The sequence below is a fragment of the Siniperca chuatsi genome, linkage group LG24 (assembly GCF_020085105.1).
Source record: "Siniperca chuatsi isolate FFG_IHB_CAS linkage group LG24, ASM2008510v1, whole genome shotgun sequence".
Taxonomy (NCBI): domain Eukaryota; kingdom Metazoa; phylum Chordata; class Actinopteri; order Centrarchiformes; family Sinipercidae; genus Siniperca; species Siniperca chuatsi.
This window is the reverse complement of record NC_058065.1, coordinates 1,656,579-1,684,191: the sequence shown is the minus strand read 5'-3', so window position 1 is coordinate 1,684,191 and position 27,613 is coordinate 1,656,579. Positions and strand designations below refer to the sequence as shown.

At 45.8% G+C, this 27,613-nt stretch overlaps 1 protein-coding gene across 1 annotated transcript; it reads right to left on the bottom strand.

Moving 5' to 3' along the window:
• Window positions 1–826: 826 nt before the first annotated feature.
• On the bottom strand, window positions 827–26,506 carry nhsl1a (NHS-like 1a). Its single transcript, XM_044188689.1, is given in 13 exon segments — window positions 827–3,836; window positions 5,413–5,500; window positions 6,450–9,366; window positions 9,369–9,733; window positions 9,735–10,785; window positions 10,877–11,253; window positions 11,441–11,572; window positions 12,195–12,429; window positions 13,468–13,545; window positions 14,615–14,754; window positions 19,030–19,164; window positions 20,594–20,770; window positions 23,531–26,506. Coding segments are annotated over 13 exon segments (7,086 nt in total). The 5' UTR covers window positions 24,213–26,506; the 3' UTR covers window positions 827–3,127.
• Window positions 26,507–27,613: the final 1,107 nt, after the last annotated feature.

Sequence of the window (27,613 nt, the reverse complement as noted above, 5' to 3'; positions counted from 1 at the left end):
AAAGGGTCACCAGATGAATCTGAGGGGTTGTGAGCTGATTAATGGGAGAGGAAAGAAGAAGAAAAGTTCTAACATTGATGCATCAGAATTAAAGGAAAGATCCAGCACCTTTTATGTGGATGCCCAATTAGCGTTGATGGTTGGTTGAAGCAATAAATTCCTTATATTGACAGAGAAGGCTGAGTTCGCCAAGTAGTTCTTCCTGCATCCAGCGTCGTCATTTGAAGTGACAGTGACGTAGTTGGAGGCAAGGAAGAACTGGCTACTTCAGCTAGGACTTCTAGTCTTAGCTGAAGTAGCCTTGTTCTCTCTTACTAGCTACTTTTCCAACAGTGAATTTCAGCGTGGGCAGTTTTTGTTGGATGATGTTACCGACGCCAACCCCAGAAGAGCCCCAGTGTGCGTTACTATGCATGAAAGTTTTACTCCTCCCTTGGACGGAGGTGTGCTGGAGACCTTCTTCAGGATCCCGAAGATAAACTGGAAAAGACAACCAAGACCAGCAGGGCAGAGAGGGCAGATGACTATCGAGTGAGTATTTTTGTTATCTAATGCTATGTTGTATTGGTACTTTTACTCAAGAAAAGGATCTGAGTACTTCTTCAAGAGACTGATGAAGACTGTGATGAGGCTGAAAGCTCTTGTAAAACCTAGCAAGTGGATCTTGAGAGTACAATTATTATCTTAATATCTTGAATTATTGCAGTTTTTGCTCAAACTGTGACACCGATTCTTATTTTTCTGATTTTATTAAGCTGCATTTTAGTAAACTGTTTATGTTTTTTGTTCACAACCCTTTTAAAATAAAAAAAGACAAGGAATCAAATTAATATATCATAGTTTCAGAAATTTTGTTTGTCCTTTATTGCTTCCATTTTTCCATCTGCTCATATGCATACAGTTTCCTCTATTTACATTTAAATGTTTCCAGTTTTTCCTGCTTCTTGACTTCCATCTTCCTCATTTTTCTCCACACATACAAATAACTCTTCAGTCAGTTTTCTCCTATTTCGCTCTTTCTCCATATTTGCAGTTTTCCAGTTAAATTGTATTAATTTTATGGTTAATAGAGTAAATCTGAACCTCTTACATTCACACAGAAAAGATAATTATGTTCCTAAATTCAAAGTCTCCATCTTTCTGACTGCTATGTCCTCTTACTATCTGCTACTTTGTTTAAAAAATAAAGGCTTGAAACTGAGGCTACAGAAAAGAAGTGAAGATCCAGCAGCAGCAACATAAACAAGATAACAGGATGAGAGATAAAGATGAAACAGGATTATTTACAGTATAAGACAAACTACATCCCTTATTATTATAGTGTCAGTCCGTGTATGTGGTAATAACAGACAAAATGGGACTTTAAAATTATTTTAACAGGAGCTGCTGTTAAAATATTTCCAGTACTACCTTGCCCTGGAGAGGAAGCAAACAGCTCAGCATGACTTAAAACATGTTTGAAATAATAATAATAATAATAATAATAAAATACATTAAGTTAGTTTCACTTTGTTGAGGCATTTGGAAACTGGGGAGGTTTCAATCACAATATGATGCCAGAGTCAGGTGATCTGTAACTGATTAAAGGTAAGGGACTTAATTTAATTCAATATCACCTCACAATAGTTATATCAAAAAGATGGTTTTCATATGTGCCATGATGTGGCTGTTTAGAAAGTTACTAAAATGATCAGTTCAAGGTGCGTTTTCAGTCCTTTGGCGATTTCAACAAATTTAACTGTCTGTTCTCCCGCAGATAACCAAATGCAACTAAGACACTTACAGCTTTGTCTATATATTTACAAGAAAAATCAAAAGTCCTTCCGCGCAAAACAAGAGTAACTAAGAGTGGCTGGAATATTTGTGATGCATCATTTCTTTTCCATAAATTTGGCAATTTCTAATTTCACTTCTAGTGTGTGTGTGTGGTGTGTACTGCACACATTGTGAAAATTCTAATAATATTTTATTTATATGGCATTCCCATTAAATGTTCAAATATTAAATGTTTAATTCAGGGTACATCCCTCTTTCATTATTTGTGCTTTTCCTCTTCTAGTTATTTATTGTTAAATAAGTTTTACCAACTTCATACTGTTATATTATTTTAAAATATCGGTGGGGTTCAGCCCCTCTCCCCAGCCAAATCATTTTTGGACAGTCTATCATGAGAACCAGCCAATTCAATACCGATCATCGATTTGATATCAGTAGAATTGTTTGGATTTCTTTCTTTTCTTTTAATAATCGTAATTACAATGTGGTATGAAGTTATGGAAAACTTTGGGGAAAGCTTTAAAATATGACTGCTTAAACATTATTATTATTATCATCGTACTATATTATAATTATTCTAACATTTACTCTTTGATCTCAAGAAAACAACCTTTTCATCTAAAGATTTCAAATCAGTTTCTTGTCAAAACTTAAATAATTCCATGTCCTCTTTGGTCAGAAGTTGTGTTCGCTACAGTAAGCCAGAGAGAAGACGGACACAGATGATTGTGAATTTAGAGGTCTCTTACTAGTGCGAGACAGTGTAACAACAACAAAATATAATCGTATTAATGTATGTTCAGTGTCCTTGCAAGTAGTAAAAAAGAAAAAGAAAAAGCTAAATCAAGCAAAAGACAAAAATACAACATAATTAACATAGTTTAAATGTAAGTACATTAACTGGAGGTGTTGGGGTAACTTTTCCAGAGCACAAAAAAATGATTGTGTCATCACAACAAGTTTGTTTTCTTGAGATTGTGATTCCGCAATCGTGAGTAAAAACATGAGGAATAATTCATGTCGTTTCCAGGCTTCTGACGCAATCAGTGTTGCTACTAGAGACATGTCCTTTAACGGAGAGTTAGCTAAGTGTGCTTCAGTACATTCCCGTACCAAGTCAGTCCAATCCAGTTCAGCTTAGTTTACTTTGCTGAGGCAGAGCGACATGTCCGTGAACAGTTTTAAACCTGTTAAGGATCTGTAGAAGACCCAGACATCGTCACATTCAGGTAAGATTTTCTGTGATGTCTAAAAAGTGGATTTGAGGAAGGGGCAAAGCATCACAGAGCTACTTTCCATCTACTTCCTGCCGAATCCAAATTGCAGCTGCGTCTATAAATTGGCCTGTCCATCAAGAAATCTTGACCAATCTCTGACTCGATTCTCCTTCAATTCCTGGAGATTCAATGAAAACCTCGTCGTCTTCCTCTTCTTCCTCCTCACTTTCTCCTTCAAAGATGGCGGTCATGGGGGCGGCGTAAAAGCGGCAGCGAGCGGCAAAGCGTCGGCTGGAAGAGCAGGGAGGAGTGAGGGAGCGAGGCCGCATGGTGGAGGAGGAGAGGAAGAAGAAGGGAGAGGAGGAGGAGGTGAGGAGGGGGTGATTAGGCATCAGATCCTTTCGCCTCCATCCGAACATCATGGAGAAGTTCTGACTGCAGGGAGATGTGGGAGACACTGGTACGTCCAGAGTCAGGTGGACATTAATATCACATGTATCCGAGGTATGGGACAAACTTGTGGGTTTGACTTGGGGTTGGTCTGGTGGCGGTGGCAGTGATGGCACACTTTGGAGGTCGGTAGTGGTTGTAGGAAAAGCAACTATGCGAAGCCGCTCGACAGCCGAGATTCGAGAAGACGAATCAGACCGACTACCCTTCCTCAGCAAGAGAGCCTTAAAGCTTTCACTTCTCATGGATCTTTGACTTCTGAAGGCTCCAGGTCGCATCGGACCGGGCGAGGGGTCGGTGGGGGTGACTGAAGGGGAGGATGAGGAAGACGAAGACGAGATACGGTGTCTGTCATCTTCTGAGTCCCTTCTTCCTAGCATCTTCCTCTTTGATCTGAGACAAACAGAAAAACACCAGTCACATTCTCGTTCTGTTCTCTAACAAGAACATCTAAGGTTTGTCAAGTCTTGTCGAATTGCCCCTGAGCAAGGCACTCAAGGCTAGCCTGCTGCCTCGCTTACTAAAAAAATGTTGCACCATTCTTTTGTGGAAGTCAAAAAACAAAACTACTGGGTGACCACAAAACAAAATTTAAAGTTTCCCTCCAGACACGTTTCAAAGTATGTAAAAAATACTCTGCTATGACTAATATTTTGTTTAACATGGTTATCCCACATAAAAAGTAAAAAACACAACAACTCTGAAAAGGGGCTGTAAGTACATCTAGTATTTCTCCCTCATTGAAAGATTCGGTATCTACGAATGCCCCGCCCACCACCGCTGCGTGTTAGGTTAACCCATGCCGGTGAGAGACATACATCCATGGTGAGAGAGTTAGAGGAAACATCGGAGACATCGTACATGTCTGAGTCTGTTGTGCAGCAAAATCGTATGGTAAGTGTAGTTAGCATCTTTTATTTGTTTATGTTGTTTATTAGCTTGTAACAGGCAGTGGCTGACGCAGCATTAGTGGTTGTGAAACATACAATAATATCTGCCACAATGTTAAAGTGTGTTCACGTTGTTATTACGTAACGTTAGTAGATAGTGGAAGGAAGCTCCAGGGTCCGGTTTACATCCAGAAACTGCACTCTACCATGTTTGCTGTCAAAACTTTCACTACGCTAACTTAGAGCAAACTCTCGCTCTCTGTACTGACAAGTCCACTCTGCGCCGGAGGTTTCAGGTTTCTTTTCTGGTGGCATTGCGATTGGCTTTCAGATTTGCGACGTCCCAAATCTAGCTTGCCTGAAGTCTGTTTGAATCTCAGATTTTAGAGAAGAGTACACACATCTCCCCCTTCAGTAGAGGAAAAAACATCTAGTGACAAACTTTGCACAGATACAAGTCAGTAAAGTCAAGGTCTGACATTTTAGGGGACTTAAACATAAAACCACATTTTTGAGTGGAGGGGTACTTTTAAATAAAAAGTCAAGATTTAAGAGAATGCAGGTACGGATTTGTAAAGAAGCTTCCAATTACAGGAAGGAAAACTAGAAGCACTCTGGTCAGGGAAAAAGAAAGATAGAACCAACTTAGTTACAGAGCAAGGAAGAAGCTTGGAGAACAAAGAAAACAAACAATTACAAGTTAGGGAACAAGCTTCCATTTAAGGGACTAGAAATAAAAAAAATGTTACATTTTGGGAACAAAGGAGGAAGGAAAGGGCAGTAACTATATATGGAAGAAGAAAAACTAACAAGGCAAGGAAGGATAACTGGGTATTGGTGGTAATTTATCTAGTTAAACCTACCCAGGGTCAAGAACTGAACTTCATCTACTACACATTCAGTGACAATCTATCAATCTTTACCTGCAGCCAAGCCCTGCCTACCAGGGGATTCACGCTGTGCCTTCCCATACTGCACTGCTCCACAGAGGCAGAGGGAGGAATCAAGCAGACACATGAGAACGTGGTAGATGGTTTGGTACAATAAAAGTGTGCAGTGTGTGTGTACTGTGTTCCTACCTGTGGATGACAGCGAATAGATCCTCTGTGGTTCGTGGTCGACCGGAGACAAACATCTGATCTGCCGAAACACTGACGAACAGATCAGCTGGACAGAGAAACAAAGACAGAATTGAAACAGTAGTATTTATTACTTTTTACTTTCAGTCACGCATAAATTAGAATAAAAGGACTCTAAACCAGCAGCCTACATAGAAGCACATACAGTATTTGGGGGCAAGAATCTTTAACTTACTAGTTTATAATACAAATATGAATAGTTATTCATTTGTACAAATTATTGAAAAATGTACCCCGATACTTGCTGGGCTCTGTACAGACCATTTATAGACCGGATTTTGAAGGCAAGAGCAGAATAAGCTCTCATCCAGCAGCTTTCTGCATGAACTAGACCACATATTGTACCTTGCATAATTAGAAAACTAGACCTTTATTGCCCAACACAAACAAAAGCTACATAATGTGTATCTACATTCATCAGAGTGGCTGTACTGTGAAATAAGTATCGTTATGCAGTTGATCAGAAATCTAACGTGCCGGTACTCTGTAGCGATAAGCACTGGCCCAATTCAGTTTTAAGTCTCTGTTTTGGGGGTATGGTTCTACTGATTGATTGGAATGAATGGGCAGTAGAGCTATGTATCTTTAGGTACTACAGAAAACCCTAATTTAGTTGAGACACAATAGCTTGATCCCACACCTGGGTGCCAGACTCATGCTAGACATAAATAGTGTACCAGAATAGGCCCAAGTACATAGGTCTGTTTCCAGGTTATGGCACTGGCTTAAGCTCCAAATGGAACTGATTCTCAGCATGTATGGACCAGGTCTACAACCCCAAATGCTAGGAAAATCTAGAAGCCATATACAGTATGTGCCAGAGCTGGCTCAGAGGTGTCTCCAATGCCAAAAGCAGCCCAATGTGCCCAGCACGACTGGCTCACTGAGAAGGAACAATTGAGTAGTGACATCTCTGACTAAAGTTTAAACACCAGGGGTTTTTGAGCTTAACAGCGACTCCAGTAAACCCAACTTACCATCTGGAGGTCCTCCGGCTTCCTTCACCTCCTCCCTTCCCTTGTCTGCACCCTCATTGCTCCTCTCGTCCTCTTCTTCTTCTTCCTCTGGTTCCTGTATCAGGAGGTCTGGAAGCGACAACTCCCCCCGCAGGCTTTCAGTGGACAGCGCACTACTGAGGGAGTACTTGCTCTGACCAATCAGAGTGCAGGAGCTTTCAGAGTCACTAGAGTCTTGATCACATACTTTTGTCATCCTCACCCTCTCACTCGTTTGCATCGTTCTCTCTTTCACAACATCTCGTTCATCTCCAGATGAGGATGAAGATGATGACGAAGATGATGATGACGAAGAGGGGGAGGGATCCATTGTTGATGACATAATCTGCAGTTGCCTACCTGCCCTTCTCTTCCTCCTCTTCCTTGCTTTGTCCTTTTTCCTTGTGGTGGATGACATCATCATTGTTGTTGTCTTCATCCCTCTCTCTTTCACCCTCTCTTTCTCATCTTCCTCTTCGTCTTCAGCCGGCGATGACCTCATCATCCTCTTATGAAATTTTTTCTCATCATCCTTATGAAGTCTTGTCCTTATGATCCCAGCACAACAGGGGTCTGTTGCTCCAGTTTGGGTGCCCCCTGTCTGAGTGAAAGTAGCTCCATGGACCCCTGAGTTCCCTAAGGTGTTATAGGCCTCCGCTGTTCCCCATGTTCCTGAGGTACCGCAGTTCTCCAAAGTACTCATGGTTCCATCGATAGTAGGAGCCCCTTTGATACTCAGGGTCTCTGTGATACCCATGATTCCTGAGGGGCAGTTCCCATAGATGCCCATGGACCCTAAGGTGTTACTGGTATCCATGGTGTTCCAAGTTCCTGAGGTACCAGAGTTCTCCAAGGTAACCATGGTCCCCATTAAAGTGTTTTTAGCCCTTGTGGTATCCAGGATCCCAGAGGTGCCCATGGTCCCTAAGGTGCCCATGGTCCGTGTGGTGCCTTTGGATGCCTCTCCTGTATTTTTAGATGCAAAGAATGGTTTGGTTGTTTTGGGTGAGGTCAATGAGACATCTGGCTTCTTGTGCAAAATCGGTGGCTTCTGCCTCTGAGGGGAGCTAGCAGGTGAGTGTGTGGTGATGTCAGCAGGTGTTGTGTTTACAGGCAAAGAAGCAGCATTCATTGAGTGTGTCGGTAAAGTTGTGTGTGTCACTGACTTGTCAGGAATTGTCGTTTTGTCAACAGTGGTGCACGTCAAGTGCTTTGGTGAAGGGGTACTGTGGGTTAGATGTGCATGCAAAGGTGTGCAGAAGGAATTAGCGGGAAGCTGTGATTGGCTGTTGAGCCCAGGGGAAGGCGCTGTGATTTGTCCACTGCTCTTCCAGCCAACTGGTCCTAGTCTGGCCGCAGAGGATGCCATGAGACCCAAACTGCAAAGATCTGGCTTCTTTGGCAGGATTGGCTTCTCTGGGGAGCGCAGCTTCCTCGGGCTACCTGGCTTACAGACGCTATTACTCTGTTTTAAATCACTATATGCTGTGGAATGTCCATCAGCTGCACTGTGATTCCACATTTCTGAATGATTCTTGTCATTTGTCTCTACTTCATCTTTGCTTTCTCTGTGAGTCTCTTGTTTTGTTCCAGAGAGGGTCCAGTATGAAGAATCTGTGTGCCCAACATCCTCAGTGTTTCCCTGTTTCTCTGCAGGCTCAGTTAGCTTAGCATCTGCTAACATTGGATCTGTGACCTGCAAAAAAGGATGTTGGATAATTGTGTTGACATGGTTTTTGTCAGTATCAAAAGACATTTTGACCCAGGGACTATCAGGACTGGAGCCTTGATTGTTTGCCAGGGTAGCATACATGTGTGTATCTTCCTTCTCTAGTTCATTGTACTGGATGTCTTGAGGAGTTTCGCCATTGATCAGCTTAGGCGCAGAGCTTCTCTGGTTAGCTGGACTAGCAACAATGCCTCGTAAACTCTGAAGATTAGTATAAGGTGACTCATCGTTGAGTGTCCTCACCTCACTTTTTGTTAGGTTGTAGTAATCATGATCTGACTTGCATCCAGGTTGCTTTGCATCAGCGGTGGCCAGGCTATGAAGGCCAGCATTACCCATTAAAGTACTAGTTATGTTAGCTTCATTGCTACCTAGATCATAGACAGCATTTTGTGATTCATTTCCAACTAGCTTAACGTCAGAGTTGGCCTGGCCATCAAGATTAGCATTAGCCAACACAGCACTGTACAGATGAGCTTCTTTGCTTGGTAGATCAGGGATAGTATAAGCATGGTTAGCATTAGCTGACAATGTGTCAGTTTGGCTATGGAGTGTAGGATCAGCAGATGCAGCATTAGCTAGCATGATGCTAGTGAGCTGGCCTTCCTGGTTCTTAACAGAGCGAAGCTTGATGCCCTGCAAAGCTTGGGCAGTGACTAGGAGGCAGGGGGGTGTGGCCATTTGAACATAGCGGTTTTGAGAGATGCCAAGGCCTGGTGGGGGGAGGGGGGTGGCAGGGGATATGGGGAGAGTAGGCAGAGGAGGTGGTGGTGGTGGTGGAGGAGGAAGGTCAGAAATTGGCAATTCTGGGAATTCTGAAGGGGGAGGAAGAGGAGAAGATGGAGGAAGTGGGGAAGTTGGGGTAGGAGGGACATTGGTTGATGATGTCATGGTGGACACCAGAGCATGATGGGAGGTCTGCCTGATGGCATAGGAGTATGGGGGAGGAGGAGGCCGACAGGATGGAGGAAGAGGAGGAGGAGTGGGGAGGGATGAAGGTGGGAGAGGAGGAGGAGGTGGGAGAGGGGAGGAGGAAGAGGTGAAGGTGAAGGAGGAAGAGCAGCAGGCAGGCAGGGCTGAGGAAGGGGAGGAGCGGGAGGAGGAGACTCGCGAATTGGGGAGTAGAAGACAGGAGGCAGGGGAGAGGAACATTCTGGTGGAGGAGGAGGAGGAGGAGGAGGTGGTGGTGGAGCACAGAGAAGAGGATGCTTCGCAGAGGAGTCTGAGGAGGTGCAGGAGGAGAGGGAGGAGGTGGAGGAAAACGAGGAGGAGAGGGAGGACAAGAGTGATGACTTCCTCTCTGGCACTGGTGGCTTTGGCCTCCCTTCGCCCCGAGACGTCGTCCTGGACAGGCAGGAGACAGCAGGGGACAGAGGGAAAGAAGACGAGCGTAAAGAGGAGAAGGGGGAGGTCGGGGGGAGGGCGAAGGCTCCGGGGCTTGCTGCGAGAGGGGAGGAGGGGGTGAGGGGGGAAGACACGGGAGTGCCAGGAGTGGGGGTGTTAGACTGGCTGGAGTAGCCACTAGAGGGCGAAGCGAGTCGCTGCAGCCCAGCCACGGAAGAGGCAGCTGGATGGGGGTTGAGAGTAAATCTCAGCCCCTCCTCCTCTGAGCCTGGAGAACCAGGAATGAAGACGTTGGCATGCGGAGTGTCTGGGACTTGGCAGTACATGCTCTGACGGAGGATAGTCAACAGAGGTTGCCGCCTGGCAGTCTGGGCTTAAAGGTTCAAAGGTTGTGACTGACCCACAGTTAAGCCCACTCTGGCGTCTTTTGATGTTGCTCCGGGGCACCCAGGGGTCATCGAAGGTCTGCAGAGATGAGGTGGGCTTCTGCTGGGTGGTATGCTCCAGGCGGGGGCTCCGCTCCAGACGGGGACTGGAGGAGGAGCGGGAGGGTTTGCTACGACCTGGACGGCGCCTCAGAGAGTCCGAGCGCAATGGTGGAGGAGGCGGACGCTTGGACTTGCGGAGGGAGATGCTGCGAGTGCAAGAGTAGGAGGAGGAAGTGCTGTACTTCCTTTTCTCCTGGTTTAGCAAGGGAGAGGAGGTCATTTTCTCTGAACACAAAGAGTCAGTGTGAGAAAGTGAAGAGCGACCAGAGGAGAGCAGGGGATCACAGCTCCAACCTTCCCCAGAAACACATCTCATCTCCTGGGTGATTCCATTCCAGTCACCACCAGTTTGGCCGCTGTGGACACTGGAGCTGGGGGAGAGGGTCTGGTATCTCCACGTCTCCCCATTGTAGGAGCCACCATCGTAGGAGCATTGGGTGTCCTGCTGGGTGGTGGTCTGGTCACCCAGAGCCTGGTAGCTAAACTGAGACTCTGAGTCTGTGATGGAGGAAGAGGAGAGGTAGTGGGAGGTGGAAGGGGAACTATGATATTGGGCAGCCTCATTCAGGGACTTATCGCTGGGGTAAGACCACTCTGATTGCAGGGCACGGCTGGGGGAGCCCGGGAGGGGGGAGGTGACCGGGGAGGAAGGAAAAGAAGAGGATGAGGAGGAAGGAGACTGGGGGACAACTCTAGCAGTAGGGTTAAAAGGCAGCATGGGCTGGAGGTCGCTGGGGAAACCCTGTCGATCCTGTGACTGGAGAAGAAAGAAAGAAAGAGAGGGAAAGAATCTTATTTTTGATTTAAGTAACTGCGATACTTGTGACAATGATTTCTCATAAACTGACCTGGCAGCAAGATGAGGAGGCACTGAGTGTCCTGTAGGAGGCGCTGTTATATCTGGCCTCGGAGTTCAGAGAGGAGTTGGTTGCCAGACGGGGGACGGTGTGGACCTCTGAGGAGGATGAGCAGCAGGAAGTGGAGTGGTCGTGACAGGAGTTGACAGTTGGGGAGGAGGTAAGGGAGGCCATGAGGCTGGAAATCCCCTCTCCCCTTGGGGCTCGGATCCTCCTGGCTGATGACTGCCCCTCCTCTCTGACTTCTCCCCTCTCCTTCTCTTCCACCTTCTCCCTTATATTATTCTGTTGGTGGGCAGAGGTGCAGGAGGCAGGTCGACCCACGGTGGAGAACTGAGCAGGAAGAACCAAAGAGACCAAAGGCGAGTCTGGAGAGACAGAAGTTAAGGACAGAGGAGATAAAGGAAGAGAAGAAGAACTGCATTGTAATAAAAAAAGAGGTGGACTGAATTGACTGATACACTGATTGATGGAGTGCTGCAAGAAGTGATATGAGAGGGAGATAAAGTGATTGATTGATTGATGAATGGGGTAAAGAATGGGTGGAGCTTATACCAGGCTTCAGGCTGACATCATCAGGTATCCCAGTAACGGTCTTGCGGCGGCTCAGGATACAGGGGCGCCGGGATAACAAGTCAGCGTTGGAAACCACTCTTCGAAAACTGGCCTGACGATCAAAACTCTCTCCTGAAGAGCGCGCACGTACAGAAACACAACAAACAAAGTGAAAATATGAGAAACCCTCTTAGTTAATGATTTAGTAGAACAAGAGATTCTGTCAGTTTAACAGGTTCCAAGTCCAGGTGGAGTCCAAAGCCAGAGTCAGATCCTAAATCTGTGTCTGACTTTAGCTAAAAATCTAACTTGTGTCCTGTGTTAGAGTCGAGTTTCAAGTCCCACTTAAGTCCATAGAGTTAAAGCTCTATTCCGAGTTGAGTCCTAAATTCAGTTGAGTTTCAAGTCAGTAAAACCCCAAGTCTGAGTCAAATCCCAAGTATGAGTCAATTCTCAAGTCTAAGTCCAATCTCAAATCCAAGTGACGTCCTAAATCCAAGTAGAGTCTCAAGTCTGAGTCAAGTCTCAAGCAGGAGTTGAGTCCTGAATCAAGAATAAATTAATAGAATAGAAGAATAGATGAATCTCAAGTCCAAGTCCAAAGTCCGAGTTGAGCTTGGAGTCCAGATTCAAGTTGAGAATCTGAGTTGAATCTTGGGTGAAGTCCACATCAAATTTCAAGACCGAGTCAAATTTCAAAGTCAAGTTTAAGAGTCCTTAATATTAAAATCTAGATCTGACTCCAGTCACCTACCTGATATATTGATAGGGACTATATCTGCCCCCACTGCCTCAGCCTGCTGCCTCATCCTCTCCTCCGGTGTTGGGAGCCGGGGGGTCGGCTCCATCTCCACGTCGACTGTTGGCTCGTAGGCGGGGGCAAAGACATCCCAACAGGAGGTGCAGTGGACAGGGTTGAGAACCAGTGGGGTCAGAGGTCGCGTGTTGTTCAAGATTAGCCTCTCGTCCTCATCTGAGAAAGCTGAGGACTGAGTACACACATGCGCTGTTAACTTACATTTGTTTAGCTAGCTTGGAGTCACGTTTAAGCCCTGCAGAGTCTAGTTTAACTCCAGTGAACTGTAGCTTAACCTTGCAGAGTAAGGATTAACCACAGTGGAGTCTGGTTTAACTACAGTAGAGTCAAATTTAAGACCAGTACAGTCTGGTTTAACATGGGACAGTCAAGTTTAAACTCAAGAAGTCTAATTGTAGTTTAGCCTCCTAGTTTAAGCGTAAACACTCAGGTTTAACACCAGGATAGATTGGTCTTGCCTGATTCTAGTTAAACCCCACTAGCATCTCATGAAACCTGGTAGGGTTGAGTTTAACCAACAGAGTCTAGTGTAATCCTCAGTAGAGTCTAGTTTAAAATGGAGGAGCCAGGTTAAAGCCTGTAGAGTCCAGTTTAACCCCAGTTAAGTCCAGTTTAACTGCAGTAGAGTCAAATTTTGCAGGTAAGGGTTGGGTTAAACCCCAGTTCACCTGATTTTAACCACACATAAAGTCGAACCCAGCCTGAAAGAGTCAAGTTTAACCCCAGTAAAATCTAATTTAACTCGCTGTAGTAAACCGCCAAATGTAGCTTAATCTCGTAGAGTCTCCCAATGGAGTCTAGATTAATGCAATAGGGTTTAATTTAACCCCAGTGTATTCTGGTTTTACATGGTAGCGTAGTTTAATTCTAGTTTAGCCTTGTAGTTTAAGCTTAAACACTTAAATTAAATCCCAGGAAATACTGGTCTTGCCTGATTCTAGTTTAACCTCATCAGAGTCTAGTTTAAGACGGAGGAGTTAGATTTAAACCCCTGTAGAGTCTGGTTTAATCCTAGTAGGATCTAGGTGTACCCCAGTAGTGTGGGATTAACCTTGTTTAACTGTAGTATACTATATGTTAGCTTGGTAAAGTCAAGTTTAACCCCAGTAGAGTCTAGTGAAGTCTGGTTGGGTGTGACTAGGATAGTACTCTAGTTCATCCTAGCTCATTCTAGTCTAGTCTACTTTAGTCTAGTTCGATCCATGTTTACCTTTCTCCTCCTGAAAACTGAAAACTTGAAACAAACTGAAAAGCAAGACTGAGAGAGAAAGTCCAGGAATCTGGACCTCTAGAGGATGAAACAGGGGTGAGAAACAGAAAAGAGTCGATGAGTCGATGAGAAAGGAGACACTTTACGGTAAAAACAAAGATGACATATGATGGTATAATAACTGTGTCAGTAGTTCAGTTTGACCAGCAGATGGCAGTAAAACAAAGTGATTCTCCACTAATGCAGGGAGTTAAAACCAGACCAGAACTGGATCAAAGCAGATCGAGCAACATCCAGCTGGATTAGAGAGGGTCAAAATAAATCAGAATCAATATATCTGGTTTGAACAGTCCAGTGGATAGTTTTATTTTGACATTTCAGTTTATTTAAATACAGCTTTAAAAGGTACTTGTACTTTACTTGAGTATTTCCATTTTCTGCTACTTTATACTTCTACTCCACTACGTATACTATATACTTTTTACTTTAAGTGTACCTTTATGGGTTAAGAAAACTCTCCGACTTCCCAAGCTAAATAAACCATTAAAACCCCATTGGAGATACATGGTTCTTACATGACAGGGACGCAGTTTTTAAAACGTAATTAATTGTTTAGTTTTTAAAAAATCTCCTTATAAAGTCAGTTTAGTCTGGAATTTAAGTTTTATTTTCTTATTATACATGAAAAAAAAGAGAGTAGGAACATTTTAACCTGTTTTAACGCAATTTTAAGTTTTTTCATAAATCTAATCCTGCAACCTGCCGTATTTTGTCTGGTTTCATGACACAGAACTTTTTTTTTTAAACATTTAAATTAAAAACAGGTTGAAATATTCTCACAGAAAACGCTGCGCACGTGTTTGTGCACCAGTGATAATAACACATTATTATTTAATATTTACACTGTGAGAGGGACGATTACCCATAATTAGTACTTTTAATACTTTAAGTACATTTTGCTTTAAATACTTGTGTCCTAAATGTTCAATGTAGGACTTACGAGTATTTTTACATTGACGTAGTACATCGTACACGTGTCTCCTGTATCAAAGAGGTATTTGTCTTTGCTCTACTGCAGTCTGTTCAGCCTCATCAATATTCATGATCAGCACTGTATCCTTATCAATATCACGCGTGTGTCACTAACCATCTTCCTGCTTTTGTCCTTCCACCGTCTGCGTGTAGTTCTGCCCTCTGATTGGTCGAGCCCCGAAGAGGACGGAGTCGGTGGGCGGGGCTGAGAGCTGCCGGGTCGGCTGTAGCCATGCTGAGTCAGCCCGTTACACGCTACGCACACACACACACACACACACACACACACACACACTCATACATATGAGACGACAGAATTGTGATGACACACTAAAGATGTTCATATAGCCAATAACCAATAAGACATCTAAAGCAAAGAATCAATCAATCAATCAATCAATCGATGATCCAGTCAATGTTTTGATTATTTTGGGCCAAACATACGTCAATATAAGAAAATGATTATGATGTGTTTTAGTTGAACTGCAGTAAATCAATAGATCAGCTGAAAAGGTGCGAGCTTCTGATGCTGAATCCTCTTAAACAATCAATCAAGAATAACTTCAGCACTAATCAATACAGTTGACATGAAAGGAAGTCCTTTGTCTGGGATTTGGGGGGAGGGGGGAAGACATGTAGCACTGCAGCTGCTGTGATGCAGTCTGCAGTGTGTGTGTGTGTGTGTGTGTGTGTGTGTGTGTGTGTGTGTGTGTGTGCTGCAGACCCTGATCTGCTCTCAGTGTTCAATAATCGATCAGTTATTGAAGCTGAATCAAGAGCTTTCAGATGTCTGTTTCATCAGCGTTTAAAGCGTCACCTGTGCAGTATCTGACGTCTAACAGCGTGACCTGTGAAGTATCTGACGTCTAACAGCGTCACCTGTGCAGTATCTGACGTCTAACAGCGTCACCTGTGCAGTATCTGACGTCTAACAGCGCGACCTGTGCAGTATCTGACGTCCTAACAGCGTCACCTGTGCAGTATCTGACGTCTAACAGCGTCACCTGTGCAGTATCTGACGTCTAACAGCGTCACCTGTGCAGTATCTGACGTCTAACAGCGTCACCTGTGCAGTATCTGACGTCTAACAGCGTCACCTGTGCAGTATCTGACGTCTAACAGCGTCACCTGTGCAGTATCTGACGTCTAACAGCGTCACCTGTCTAACAGCGTCACCTGTCTAACAGCGTCACCTGTGCAGTATCTGACGTCTAACAGCGTCACCTGTGCAGTATCTGACGTCTAACAGCGTCACCTGTGAAGTAACTGACGTCTAACAGCGTCACCTGTGCAGTATCTGACGTCTAACAGCGTCACCTGTGAAGTATCTGGCGCCTAACAGCGTCACCTGTGCAGTATCTGGCGTCTAACAGCGTCACCTGTGCAGTATCTGACGTCTAACAGCGTCACCTGTGCAGTATCTGACGTCTAACAGCGTCACCTGTGCAGTATCTGACGTCTAACAGCGTCACCTGTGAAGTATCTGACGTCTAACAGCGTCACCTGTGCAGTATCTGACGTCTAACAGCGTCACCTGTGCAGTATCTGACGTCTAACAGCGTCACCTGTGCAGTATCTGACGTCTAACAGCGTCACCTGTGAAGTATCTGACGCCTAACAGCGTCACCTGTGCAGTATCTGACGTCTAACAGCGTCACCTGTGCAGTATCTGACGTCTAACAGCGTCACCTGTGAAGTATCTGACGTCTAACAGCGTCACCTGTGCAGTATCTGACGTCTAACAGCGTCACCTGTCTAACAGCGTCACCTGTCTAACAGCGTCACCTGTGCAGTATCTGACGTCTAACAGCGTCACCTGTGCAGTATCTGACGTCTAACAGCGTCACCTGTGAAGTAACTGGCGTCTAACAGCGCCACCTGTGCAGTATCTGACGCCTAACAGCGTCACCTGTGCAGTATCTGACGTCTAACAGCGTCACCTGTGCAGTATCTGACGCCTAACAGCGTCACCTGTGAAGTATCTGACGCCTAACAGCGCCACCTGTGCAGTATCTGACGTCTAACAGCGTCACCTGTGCAGTATCTGACGCCTAACAGCGTCACCTGTGAAGTAACTGACGCCTAACAGCGTCACCTGTGAAGTAACTGACGTCTAACAGCGTCACCTGTGAAGTAACTGACGTCTAACAGCGTCACCTGTGCAGTATCTGACGTCTAACAGCGTCACCTGTCTAACAGCGTCACCTGTGCAGTATCTGGCGTCTAACAGCGTCACCTGTCTAACAGCGTCACCTGTCTAACAGCGTCACCTGTGCAGTATCTGACGTCTAACAGCGTCACCTGTGAAGTATCTGACGTCTAACAGCGTCACCTGTGCAGTATCTGACGTCTAACAGCGTCACCTGTGAAGTAACTGACGTCTAACAGCGTCACCTGTGCAGTATCTGACGTCTAACAGCGTCACCTGTGCAGTATCTGACGTCTAACAGCGTCACCTGTGCAGTATCTGACGTCTAACAGCGTCACCTGTGAAGTAACTGACGTCTAACAGCGTCACCTGTGAAGTAACTGGCGCCTAACAGCGTCACCTGTGCAGTATCTGACGTCCTAACAGCGTCACCTGTGCAGTATCTGGCGCCTAACAGCGTCACCTGTGAAGTAACTGACGCCTAACAGCGTCACCTGTGCAGTATCTGACGTCTAACAGCGTCACCTGTGCAGTATCTGACGTCTAACAGCGTCACCTGTGCAGTATCTGACGTCTAACAGCGTCACCTGTGCAGTATCTGACGTCTAACAGCGTCACCTGTGCAGTATCTGACGCCTAACAGCGTCACCTGTGCAGTATCTGACGTCTAACAGCGTCACCTGTGCAGTATCTGACGTCTAACAGCGTCACCTGTGCAGTATCTGACGTCTAACAGCGTCACCTGTGCAGTATCTGACGTCTAACAGCGTCACCTGTGCAGTATCTGACGTCTAACAGCGTCACCTGTGCAGTAACTGACGTCTAACAGCGTCACCTGTGAAGTATCTGACGTCTAACAGCGTGACCTGTGCAGTATCTGACGTCTAACAGCGTCACCTGTGCAGTATCTGACGTCTAACAGCGTCACCTGTGCAGTATCTGACGTCTAACAGCGTCACCTGTGCAGTATCTGACGTCTAACAGCGTCACCTGTGCAGTAACTGACGTCTAACAGCGTCACCTGTGCAGTATCTGACGTCTAACAGCGTCACCTGTCTAACAGCGTCACCTGTCTAACAGCGTCACCTGTGCAGTAACTGACGTCTAACAGCGTCACCTGTGAAGTATCTGACGTCTAACAGCGTCACCTGTGAAGTATCTGACGTCTAACAGCGTCACCTGTCTAACAGCGTCACCTGTGAAGTATCTGACGTCTAACAGCGTCACCTGTGCAGTATCTGACGTCTAACAGCGTCACCTGTCTAACAGCGTCACCTGTGCAGTATCTGACGTCTAACAGCGTCACCTGTCTAACAGCGTCACCTGTGCAGTATCTGACGTCTAACAGCGTCACCTGTCTAACAGCGTCACCTGTGCAGCAGCTGCAGCTGCAATAAAACCCACAAAACGGGGGTTTATTCCCTGAAGAACTCAGACTTTTACTCAACTAAAGGCACAAAAGAATCAGCATCAACATATAATTATTGATTAATGAATCACTTTAATGCTGCAGCTCATTTTAACTACTTTATATCCTGCTGGGAAACTTGTGAATTTCACCCTGGAAATGAATAAATGATGTGAAATGACGTCATGATTATATGTTGTATTGTTATTCTGAATCTGCAGAAAGAAGAAAGGACTGACTAAAGTTATCAAATAAACGTAGCGCAGTAAAAAAGAACAATATTTCCCTCTGAAATGTAAAATGTACTTTATACTTATAGTCCGATACATTTATTTAGGAGCTTTATCTGAAAATTAACAAGTAATTAAAGTTTAGTTTAGCGGCTAAAGAATGCATTATGTCAGCGAGGAGCCTCGCCAGTATAGAAGGACAAACCTGTGTGTGTGTGTGTGTGTGTGTGTGTGTCCAAAATCACATACATGTTCGCCATTTTGCAGTGCGGTCCGAATGTATAGTGAGAAGTATTATACCCTGTGTAGTGGACTCAAAGTATCCCAGAATGCATCGTGATCACGTCGATCTGGCACGTTTTAATTGTGCGACGGCGATGACGTTAATTAACGGCGCAGCGGGTCACTATACAGTCTCCAACATAGAACTCGCTAGATAGTGTCGGTCCGCCTCTCAGTACCGTCTGACTTCCTGTCCGCGGCGCTCAGCTGCGAGCCCGTTGGTTCCTGCTGAAGACGTAAATCTTTAAATATGTAGTTTCCTGTTTAAAAAGGCTCAGTAGTTTCCTCAAACAGCTGCTCGCTGTAGTTTCTATCAGACCAACAGGAGGAAACAGAGCGTCTGTTGGGGACTACTTCCAGCGGCGGATGAATCCACATGTGGTGCTGTAGTGAGTGTTTGGGGCAGCAGGACGGTGTGTGTGTGTGTGTGAGTCAGAATAAACTACAGTGTGTGTGTTCACCGCTTTTCTCTGTTGACCTCTGACCTTGCAGATCATCAGCGCTGCCGGATCGTCTTTTCGCAGGGACGAAGAGCAGACCCTGCTGGGGCTTCTGGGTAGTGTAGTGAACGGACCACTTACTGTCCCCGTCCCCTGCTGCAGAGACAGAGTACAGCACAGATCAGCGTGTGTGTGTGTGTGTGTGTGTGTGTGTGTGTGTGTGTTTAATCTTGCTTCAGCAGATTCACACGCAGTAAGAAACAGCGATGATCAGTGCTGCAGCGCTCGGCGCTCCTCAAGGTGACCTCAGCGACACGGGCACAGCGCCAGAGGGCTTTTATTTTGAAGGAGCAGGCGTGAAGTGCCAGTTTCCTGCAGTTTGGAGGAGCTGAAACTCCGGAGTATTTCTCTTTTGACAAACACAGCGATTGTTCGTAAGCAAACAACACATTTTTGTCCAGTTTTTCGCCACATCGGAAGACATTTGGGGTTCAGTGTCTTGCTCACTTCGACTTGTTTAAACAGACAACATTTTGATCCCAGTTCGTAAAAAAGGAGCCGAAGGACTTAATCAGGAAGTCTAATGACACTACACCAGGTGTCACAATCACACACGCTGTCCCACTCCGCAGTTACAGACACAAGCTACTTTAAACGACTGTAAAAGCCATCTCGCTGCGTGTATCGGATCTGGATTGGCTGACTTTATGTTTTTAAATTTGACAAACAGACGACAGTTGTTGCTTTACAGTCGGCGCTGATCTCCCAAAGCCGCTAGTTAACAGACGGCGAGGGAAGTAAAGCGAGGACGTTTAATCCATTCATCGTTCTTCCCGACTAAACAAAATGTCGCTGTGAAACATCGATCGGCGAAGCTTCAGTGATCAACTGTTTGAACTGTGCGCGAAGAGCGGAAAAGAGGTTTGAGAACGTCGAGTTTAACTTCTACGAAGGTAGCGGAGGTTCACACGGTCCTCGATGTGTTCCCTGGGGTCCTTTAGGGGGTTCCACCGGTCCTGGAGAAGGTTTATTGGTTGTTTGGGTTCTTTGAAGGGGTTTCAAGGCTGAAACTACAAACGGTCCTTGAGAGGGTTCTACAGGTCCCGGAGGAGACTCAAACGGTCCTTGAGGAGGTCCCAGGGATCGTTGATGAGGTACGAAAGGTCCTTAAGGAGCCTGAAATGTTCCTTGAGGGGGTCATAGTGGTCCTTGAGGAGGCCCCAAGGGTCCTGGAGAGGGTGCTACAGGTCCTTGAGAAGTACCAGATGTCTTTAAAGAGGCTCTGGAGGTCACTGAGGGGGTTATGAGGACCTTGAAGAGGGTCCTGGAGTCCTCAAGGAGGTTCCAGGGGTCCTTGAGTCAGTTATCTGTATTGTCGCTATGGTTACCCGCAGTTTAACACACCTTGTGCTTAGATTTAGGAAGGTGGTTAAGCTGTTACATTACACCTGCCAGCCAATCAGAGAGCTGCATTTTATGAGGTCTTTTATACACAAGTGATGCTCTCTCGCCATGCTTCACACACACACACACACACACACACACACACACACACACACACACACACACACACACACACACTCACCTCTCGTCTTGTTGAGATATCTGAGGACGGATTTGATCGCCGCTCCGATCAGAACCATAACGACGCCACACACACACACGCTCGCTCGCTCGCTCGCTCGCTCGGCTGCAGCAGACGGAGCAGCAGCAGTAATGCAGCTCCACTCGTCTCCTCCCACCTCTCTCTCTCTCTCTCGTCAGTACTCGCCCCTCTCTCTTCCACACACACACACACACACACACATGTTGGCAGGGAGCCAGCACACGTGTGTGTCCTTCATGTGTGTCGCCAGGTGATGAAGGTTACCCACATACTGCATTAACACACACACACAAATGAAACATGATGCTTTGTAGATGAAGGGAGATGAAAGTGTGTGTGTGTGTGTGTGTGTGTGTGTGTGTGTGTGTGTGTGTGTGTGTGTGTTTGTGCTTTAGATGTGAGGCTGTTCATCTTTAATCTCTGCGTTCGCTGCCTTTGCTGTGTTTCTCTGTGTTCCCGAATTCCTATCTTTGTGAGGGCCAAACTGAGCGAGGACACGGCGAACCTCTCGTCGCTTGTTTGTAGGGACGGGACCAAAGTTAAGGTAAGAACTGAAAATGAAGAGGGTCCTGGAGTCACTGACGTGGTTCCATGGATCCTTGAGAAGTACCAGGGATCCTTGAGGACATACCAGGGGCGCTTGAGAAGGTACCAGAGGTCCTGGGGGAGGTTTGAATGGTCCTTGAGGAGGTCCATGGGTGGGATGGGGTCCTTAAATAGTGTCTAAGTCTTTGAGGTTGTTCCACAGGTCCTCGAGGAGACCCAAATGATCCTTGATGAGCGGTCCTTGCTATATACATCTAAAGTGTAGCTTCAGATCACAGGCCAGGTTTGGGTCTCAAACCCCCGGCATCACCAGTCGGGTCCAGAACAGCAAAAATGAGCTCAGGACCCTCACTGACCCCCAGGTGTCCGTTAGGTTGTGGTAATTTGATTAAAAGTCATTCAGATTTAGTAATATATACCCGGCACAATGATAAAAAACAGGGCCTTTATGTTTGAGGTGGATATTTCCAGACACTCGGAGTACCACAAATGAAAATGTCAACGTTTGCGGACCTCAGTCATGTTTCAGCTGGATGATACTGCATTTTTGGCCTTATTATCCAAAAGAGGTTTGAGAGGACTTCAGGAACAAAAAGGGGTCTAAAACTGCACCGAAGGAGCCGGGTTTCTCATTTAATTTGAAAGCGGCAGCGACACACTGGTACGTGTACGTACAGCAACATTACCTGCAAATACTACACTTATACCACCTGTGCCACCATTGATATATGTGTTAATGTACAGTGGTTACGGTATTGACGGAGCTGAGGATCACCTTCATCACCAGTCCCAAACTGGGACAGTTCCAGTCTGTAAGTGTGCCAGCTATCTGGGCCACTGGAGCAGCTAATTACTTCTGTCTTCACGCCTGACAGCCTGTCCGTCCGTCCGTCTGTCGTCACCTCGCAACTGTTTTAATTAGTTTAATTAATTAGACGGTAAGTAGGTCACACTATCATTATGTCACAGTGTGTATTTATAGTTGGAATATGTTCAACTCTGAACTCTGAGCAGAAAAAAAGAGCTGTTTCTCTGCTGTCCAATCAGAGGAGTGGAGAGGCGGGACTTCCTGTGCGACCAGGATCGTCACCCAATGACACTGTGGTCCAAAATCAAACCAGGAACGATCAATACGCAGCCTTAACTTCATGTTTTGAAACGACTTTATGGAAGCAGTCAGACACCGGTGGGTGAAGCTAGCAGGTGAAGCTAACACGTAGCAGCTGTTTCATGGTAAAGCCTGTTCATCTGTCATTATAGGAATTAGCCATTAGCCTAGCGTATGGAGCTGCAGCTAATCCCTGCTCACACACTCACAGAGACGATTACACACACAGGGGAGTTAATTAAGGGAGAACAGTTGTTGTTGTTTTACTGTATGTGTGAGTGTTTGTTATCTGAGCTGTGATACATTATTGATGAGACAGTAACACACTGCGCGAGTGTGTATTAGAGTTATCAGAAGAGCTGTGTTACTGTTCTGATTTACACATGAAGAAACTGAAGGCAAGACCAACGGGGACGAGCCGGGCCGGGCCAGCGGACACATGGACGTGTCACGGCACAAAAAGCAACTTACAACATTAGTAATAACTAAATTATAATGTAAACGTCATTAATATCATTAGTTCCACCTGAGCTTTTCCCGCTGTGACAAATAAAAATGTCTGCTGTGGAAAAGGTCTACTGGAACCATTCAGGACCACAGATCCAAATCCAGGAAAATATGACAGTTCAAAAATAAAGGTCAAACCGAGGGTAGCTGGGAACATTCAGGACCACATAGAGCCAAACTAGTCTACCTGGGATTGGTAAAACCTAACAAAGCCAAAGCTGGGACTATTCAGGACCAAACAGGGCCAACCAGACTAGCTGGGATCATTCAAAACTACACAGAGCCAAACTATGGGTAGCTGAAACTATTTAGGACCAAACTGGGCCAAAGTTGTGTAGCTACAAACTTTTAGGACTAAACGGAAACTGGAGCCACTGAGGACCAGACAGAGCCAAAGCAGGCTAGCTGGGACCATTCAGGACCACACAGAGTCAAGTTAGGCTAATTGGAATCATTCAGGACCAAACTGGGCCAAACAAGAGTAGCTGGTAGCAACGGGACAATTCAGGACCAAACAGATACAAAATGGGACCAGTCGGGACACTTTTGTGCCAAACAAGTCTAACTGGGACCAGCGGGACCAAAAAGAGCCAAATTATGCTAAAGGTGACCATTCAGGACTAAATAGACTAAACAGAGCTACACCAGCTGGAATAGAGTAGCAGCACTACTTGTACTTTAAGAAGTTCTAGTAGCAGTAGTCCAAGAAGACAGTCCACACAAACATATAAACTACCCAGAATTCCCAGCAGTACCTTTATGTAGAAGGGGCGTGGTTTGTGTGGCTTCCGGTGCGGAGCTCCTCCCTCTGCGAGGTCTGAAGCAGAAGAAGCTGGTCTTGCGCCTCCTGCTGGGGCGGTAGCAGTACTGTGGCGGCACCTCCGGCTCCCTGAGGGGATGCGAGGAGCCGAGAGGAGAGGGGACGGGCAGGGTGTAGCCGGGGCGGGGCTCCGGGGTGGGGGGACCTGAACTGGTTCTGCACCGCTGGGTGAGGACAGGGCAGGCGGACCGCGGCAGCTGAACGGGCGGGGGTTGCAAGTTGGGTTTCCCATAAGCTTCTGGAGCGAGAAAAAGTTTCCCGTGAGCCTCCGGAGCAAGAGAAGGGTGGACGTGGGGTCGTGGTGGGAGGTGCTGGCGGCGGTACCAGGGGCTGTTGCCTGGATACTGAAGGTGAGGCGGGAGGGGCTTTTTGTCACCTGAGGGCGTCCCTGTCCTGACTGCACCACCTGTGTTCAGTCCCAAAATGGCATTGTGGTGCTGGTGGATTTTGGCGCTGAGAAGGCGACGGCGCAGGCTGCCCTCCATCTTGGGCTGCAGGGCGGCCATCTTGCGTGGAAGAAGCTCATCTCGCTCTTCATCAGGACCCCCATTCCAGCAGTGCGACGCCCCGCCAAGACCTGCCCCCTCACCGCCCAGACACTCCACATACGAAATCATCCTGTCCTGATGGCCAGTTGGCTGTTTGATGTCTGGCTCCGTCTCAGGACAGATCTGAGACGATCAACACAACGAAAACTATTCCCTCACTAACCATCTTTTCACAATAAAAGTCCTAGAAAATTTCCAACCCTTCATCATAAAAGCACCTTGTATGTTTTTTCCCCCCCAAGTTCAGCTCAACTTCACAATAAATGTTCAAACAGCATTCAGTCCTTCCAAAAAAGGGTCTTTCCTTAAAGAAAAACTCAGATTTTTAATCCTTAACTGTAAAGGACCAATGTTTGGTAAATCCTTCACAGTAAAAGCCCAGAGTTCCTGAAAATAAATGTTTGAAAAGTTTCCCAGTTCTTTAAAAAACGTTAATGTTTCTATCCTTCACAGTAAAATTTGCGGTTTTTCAACTCAACATAATAAATATCGAATAAACATATAAACAGCTTAAAAATAAATCCCCAAAATGTAATTTTTCACAATAAAACCACCACGATTCACAATAAGAGTCTTCTGCTCAAACGTCCTTCAGAGTAACAACACAAACTTGTATCCTTCACAAAAAGCCTCAAATTATTTACAAAGATAACGAAAGACCCACGTTTTTGTAGCCTTCACAATAAAAGCATGAACAGTGTTCAAAAGAAACTTACACAGAAAACCCCCCCCTTTAACAATAAAAGCCTCAAAATATCTCACAGTAGAGGAGGCTTCAGATTTGTCTTCAAAATCCACATAATAGCTTCAAAACTCCTAAATCGCCAAACGTCTTTCAGTCAGCCACAATTAAACTTTTAGCAGCTCCACGTGACTTCTTCTTCTCCTCATTCCTTTACAATTAAAATCTCAGACTTGTCACCGCCAAACGCAAACAACTCTCCCAGCAATCCACGAGTCCGAAAAACGATTACAGCCCGAAAGCACGTCGACAGGAAACGTCGGTATTTCTTCACAAGTGTCGACAGTGAGCTGCTGTGTTTCCTCTCCTGTCTCCGCCTCTAATCTTCTAACGGGGATTATCCAGGTCTGCAGATGGCCGGTGAGAGGCAGGTATTTACCGCCACACACCACATGCTGCTTGATACTGTATTACTGTGTCAGACTGGGTAAATGTATTTTTGGATCACAGAATCAGACAACAGAAGGTCGATGTTGAACAAAGAGTTTCTTCACTTTTTTTGATCCTGTATCTGCTTATGTTGTGTGTTCATCACGGCCCGATGCCTCGTGCCCCTCTGTGCCAAAGAGGGCATCGAGAGAAAGTCAGTTTTTCATCAAGGGTTCACAAATTTCAGACATTTATGGGATTTTGAGAAAACAAGAGGTAACTATCTCAACTCGAGATCCACTTACTAGCATCCTGGCTGCTACTCTACTTCTTCCATCCGCCGATACAAGCTTGTAACATAGCCGAAAGCTCCAGAACAAGCTAGTAAGTGGACCTTGACCAGAGAAGTGCTCAGAGAAATCAAAAATTGCGAACATTAACGGTTACTGAGCAAACTCCATCTGCTGCTGAAGACCATGTGAAAGCTCCAGAACGAGCGAGTAAGTGCGCCCTAGAGTCGAGCCTGTTCCGTCTAAATAAGAAGTAACTGCACACCCGGCCTCTCTAGGCTTCTACAGGAGGGTTAAAAACCATCAGCATTTCACACAAAAGTAACGGTCACATTGTTGTGACTGAAAGACGAGTTTCCTGTCAGTCGCATTGATCTAATGATCGGCTCATTGGTTTAGTGTGCAGAGAGTCACCTGACCTCCAGCGACTCTCTCCTGCTCTGACAGTTTTATTTGTGTTGTTGAAGTTCGTGTACTCGACGGCGAGCGTCTCCCGAGGGCGAAGCTTTGTCAATGATTGGTCAAAGAAAAACACACACACAGACGGAGAAAACTGGCGTTAGTGTGTAACAGGATGAGCACCGACGGACGATTGATTTAAAGAAGAACTACAAACTTTAAGAAATAAAGAAGTATTTCTGCTAATATGTTATTATCGACACACTGTGTTCTCTGCCTTCGTTTATACATTTCCCTCTGTGTGTCGTTCATCTGGACACCTGTGTGCAGGTGTGTAAAGGGGCATTTATGTTCGTATGTGTATTTGACGTTTGCTTTTGCACTTTTCTTTCTGCTGCAATGAATGAAAGCTAAAAAAAAAAAACACCCAAAGAAATAAAAGAAAACAATTAATCTTAAATATTTCAAATAATTGTGATATTAAAGTCGCGGTTTGTGTGTTTCTGCAGCTGTTGTGTCCATCGTGGAGGAATTTATTACTTAAAACTGCTTATTGTGTGTGTGTGTGTGTGTGTGTGTGTGTGTGTGTGTGTGTGTGTGTGTGTGTGTGTGTTTGTACAGAAACAGCTGTGTTTTGGAAGATGAATGGGATGTTTCAGCCTGCCTCAACAGGCCAGCAGTGATTACTGACACACACACACACACACACACACACACACATTTGCACGTGTCAAACTCAAGAGCGCACATGCCTCCTGACCCAAAACTTTCTACGAGCCACAAAGATTCAATTTCAACGCAAAACATCACGGGAGCCATTTCAGCTGCGGCGGCGGCGTTAGTAGCAGTAACCATAGTAACAGTTGCAGAAAGAAAGCACAAAGGACCGCAGCAGCTGTAATCTGGAAAATACTGCATCCAGTCAACACTTTCCCCCCATTAATCTCTCTCTCTCTGCTCAAAATAAAGCTCGCTCGACCCTCTTTCTTCACACACACACACACACACACACACACAAAAAAAAAGGTTGTGGAGATAAGTGTGTGTGTGTGTGTTAACAGACAGCCAGCGGACAAAATGACCTACATCTGACACACACACACACACACACACACACACACACACACACACAGCTGGTGTAGTCTTCAGCGGCTCGGTGAAGTTTTTGGCAACACACACACACACATCCAGTATAAATGCACACACACACACTCTTTTATCTGCAGCATTTCTACTGACGTCTTCATTTTGAACTTCCCCATGCCTCCTCCGCCTCCCTCACCTTTGAAGCAGAGCATGTCGTCCTCGCTCGCCCCGACGTCGCCCTGCGTGTGTGTGTGAAAGTGAATCTCAGCTAACAAAGACAGAAAACACAAGTTCAGACACAGATTCCTCTCTCTCTCTCTCTCTCTCTCTCGCCCTCGTCCTACCACAATAAAAGCCCCCTCCCTGCTCTCTCTCTCTCTGCTCAAGCCAATCCTCGCTCGACCCTAACTTCCTCTCTCCCATCATCCCCTCCCCAGCGGGGGGAGAAGTGTTCACATCCTTTACTGCAGTAAAAGTCTGAAGTATCATCAGCAACATGGAGTTAAAGTGAGAGTCGTCCCTGTGCAGTAAAATGCTTCCTGTCAGTGTTTATTATATCTGATGTTTCTGGATTCATATTCCTG